Below are 3,616 nucleotides of genomic sequence, written 5' to 3'. Positions count from 1 at the left end.
AAGCTAATTTTTCAGGTGTCATATCTTTCCGAACAATGGATTAGCTTAATTTACTTCACGCGACACATCCATGTACCAAGTGTTTATTTTTTTCAAGGTCGTTATATGAAATTATCTTTGATTAAGCATTTATCTCGATTGAACATGTACGAGTGGTGATCCGTCTCATGTTAGATGAATATTCAAATCTTGGCAAATTTGCCGAAATGTCTTCGGGTGGGGCGATTTCAATTGTAGATTTTATGTATTTTGACCAAAAAAATTTATCCTTAGGATAAATTTATCCCGAGGAACATAAATAGACTGTCAGAGTCCGGTTTGATTTTGAATGACGGTAACATCCGGAGATTTCTTTGCATTTTCTTAAATGAAGTGTGTTCAATCAATTGATGTAGCTCTTTATCATTAGATGTGCAATCTAAAAATTCGCTCACGTGCTTAACAAAGGCCAGCGTATTTGCTGATAATTCTTTATTCGTTATCAAAAGAAGATGATCCAAGTGATGGAGTTGACGAAAGCTTTGAACATGCCGATGGTACGGTGCCGAGTTGATGTAATCATTGTATAAGCTATGGGAGAATTCGTGTGCACTGCCCTTGAAAGGAAAAACTATACGATTACGAATCATATGATAAAATGAGACAGCAATATATTTGACATCACGACTGATGTGAATGAGTTTTGGTCCAACAGTCCATATTTCCTTGGGCAGCAAATAAGCTGGTAAATGTGATGTCATCAACCGCGGAGACGGAAGCATATCTAACCCTTCAAAAAGTTTTTCTAGTTTCTCAACCGATTTTGCAAATTCCTCGTCACCGTCGATCTTATCGAGAATCGTATGCACCTCAAGAACATTGGCAATTGGCAAGACGACTTTTGTGTCGAGATTGTGCTTCAATGGATGCACAATATTTTGCATCCATGTAGTGCCTTCAGAACGATGAATTTAAAACAAAATGTAACATGAAATTACGTGCTTGATATCGATACGAATACAAATACTACTTGTTAGGTACGATTTAGTGTAGGTTTTATTGAAAAATATATGAAACATGACTCAAATAATCATCACCAAATTAAAATCAAAAATAAATACATATTTGTATTCAACAATTTTTCTTACTTTATCAACAAAATCCAAGTGTACTCTATCTTCTACAAATGACAAACAATTCTTCGCAATATTAATCAGTGTTCAATGGGAAATATCTCATTTTGAACCATATTGCAATATTTTCACTCAATTGCTAGTTCTTTCTTGTTCCTCTCCGTCCATTCGTCGAAGTTTTTTACATCTTCTTCAGACATTTCATCCCGATAGCCACCGACTTTGCCTTTACGACAAAACCTAAAGAACAAAAATAATTGAAATAATACATGCACATATTTTCATTTTTTGTTATTGAAAATATTCACAAACTCACTTGAAGTCCGGATTAAATCCCGGTATCGTTGTGAGTTTTCTTTGCATCTTTTCGAATGAAGCCTGTTCAATCAGTTGATGCAAATCTTCGTCACTATATTTGCATCCTAAAAATTCGCTCAATCGTTTAACAGAGGCCAATGTATTTGCTGACAATTCTTCATACGTCATCAGAAGAAGATGATCCAAGTGATGGAGTTGACGAAAGCTTTGAACATGCTGATGGTATGGCCCCCATACAAAATAATCGTTGTAGAAACTATGGAAGAATTCGTGTGCACTGCCTTTGTAAGGAAGAAAAATACTATTACGACACATATGATAATGGGAGACGGCAACATCCTTGACATCACGACTCATGTGAATAAGTTTCGGTCGAACAGTCCATATTTCCTTGGGCAGTAAATAAGCCGGTAAATGTGATTTCATCAACCGTGGAGACGGAAGTGTATCCAACTCTTCAAAAAGTTTTTCACGTCTCTCAATAAATTTTGCAAATTCCTCGTCACCGTCGATATTATCGAGTATCGAATGTATCTCAAGAAAATTATTGAGTGGCGAGAAGATGGTCGAGTCCAGATTGTTTTTCAATGGATATACAATATTTTGGATCCAAGTAGAGCCTTCAGAATAGTTAATTGGAAACAAAACATAATACGTACATAGAATTGACTTGATTCGAAAAATTGTTTTTCAATGCGAAAAAAAAAATGTTTTAAAAAATGTAAGCATACCAGTTTTTGGAAAACCTAGCACCCAAATGTCGTCTGATCGAACCTTGAAATTTTGAATACGTTCAGCCCAATCGACATATGTTCGTGGTTGTAAACAAGAGAAGTATTTGTAATCCTTTGGAAAAGGTAATTGATCATACGTTGCCGGATCGATAGTTGCACGCACTATTCCGGCAGTACCATGAAATGGTCTGGCCTTACAATTATTTGGATTTTCTACCTCTGTGAATATGATTGACATTGTAGATTTTAAAAAGTTATACAATGGCTGATATACAACTGTAACGTTTCACCGAATTGTCTCAGTTTAAATAGCAAAACAAAGCTTATTTACCACAAAGCAAACAATTTTTAGACAAAACCTAACACCGCCAATATTTTACAAATTATCAGCCGTTCCTCTGTTTTCTTCATTGAATGGAAATTGAAGATAAGATTGAACTCGTTAAACTCCAATCTTCCTAGCGGTGATAAGATAAAAACATGACCACTTCAGATATTATTGAGTGTAACCCCGTTTTAATGAAAGCTGAAACGTCTGAAATCATATTTTGAAATTAATAAAGATGTCCATGATGAACAGTGAAAACCCATATTAACAAATTGTTGATGGGTTGCATTCATTAGCAAAAATATGGAAAATTTAATTATTGGGTCAATTCGAAAGTTTCCGCCGCTGACATTTAAATGTCGCCACTTGTAACTGAGCGTAGCTTGACAAGTGAATCCAATTGCATTTTGTAGATGTGACATTTAGCAATCTATCTCAGAGCAGAAAGATTCATTTTTCGTTCTGCGTCATTGTTTTTGAATCGATTGAAAATGGATCGTGATAAGGTGTTTTTTCGAGGGGCCCTTCTTTTCTTATTTGATTCGAAGAAAACTGCCGCTGAAGCTCATCGAATGCTGTCAGATACTTATGGCGAGCAAGCTCCATCGGAACGAAGCTGCAGAGAATGGTTTCATCGATTCAAAAGTGGTGATTTTGACTTGAAAGACAAAGAACGTTCAGGTCGGCCAGAAGCGATTGAAGATGTCGATTTGCAAGCATTATTGGATGAAGACCCAACCCAAACGCAAAAAGAACTTGCATTGCAGTTAAACGTCGGCCAAACAACCATTTTCAGACATTTGCACGCCATGGGAAAGATTCGGAAGCTGGGAAAATGGGTTCCACATCAACTGTCTGAAGAGCAACTTCAAGCACGAATCGCAATATGCACAAAACATCTTGCAGAGCACAAAAGAAACAGTTTTTTATATTGGATTGTTACCGGCGATGAAAAATGGGTTTATTATGGGAACCCCAAACGTAAGGCAGCGTATGTTGATCCAAGCCAACCGGCACCACACACAAAATAGTCGGTTTGTCAGATTTCAGATATTTGACATAAATGTCAGTTCATGTGAAATTTAAATGAATTTCACATAAACCGTGCCTATATAAATGTATGG

General features: G+C 36.3%; 2 protein-coding genes across 2 annotated transcripts; both read right to left on the bottom strand.

Moving 5' to 3' along the window:
- Positions 1-269: 269 nt before the first annotated feature.
- Positions 270-923, bottom strand: LOC129574777 (sulfotransferase 1B1-like). Its single transcript, XM_055457242.1, has one exon. The coding sequence runs from the start codon at positions 921-923 to the stop codon at positions 270-272; it is 654 nt and encodes a 217-aa protein (XP_055313217.1).
- A 127-nt stretch (positions 924-1,050) lies between these two features.
- On the bottom strand, positions 1,051-2,625 carry LOC129574668 (sulfotransferase 1C2-like). Its single transcript, XM_055456969.1, has 3 exons — positions 2,162-2,625; positions 1,429-2,050; positions 1,051-1,352 (listed from the first exon to the last, which is right to left on the bottom strand). Exons 1-3 carry the CDS (start codon positions 2,400-2,402, stop codon positions 1,241-1,243), a joined length of 975 nt encoding a protein of 324 aa, XP_055312944.1. The 5' UTR covers positions 2,403-2,625; the 3' UTR covers positions 1,051-1,240.
- Between the last annotated feature and the right edge of the window lie 991 nt (positions 2,626-3,616).

Source organism: Sitodiplosis mosellana, unplaced genomic scaffold (assembly GCF_009176505.1).
Source record: "Sitodiplosis mosellana isolate CC-2019 unplaced genomic scaffold, AAFC_SMos_1.0 Smas_scaffold_6165, whole genome shotgun sequence".
In the NCBI taxonomy this organism is placed as follows: Eukaryota; Metazoa; Arthropoda; class Insecta; order Diptera; family Cecidomyiidae; genus Sitodiplosis; species Sitodiplosis mosellana.
The sequence above is the reverse complement of the archived record's forward strand: the minus strand, read 5'-3'. Positions and strand labels throughout refer to the sequence as shown.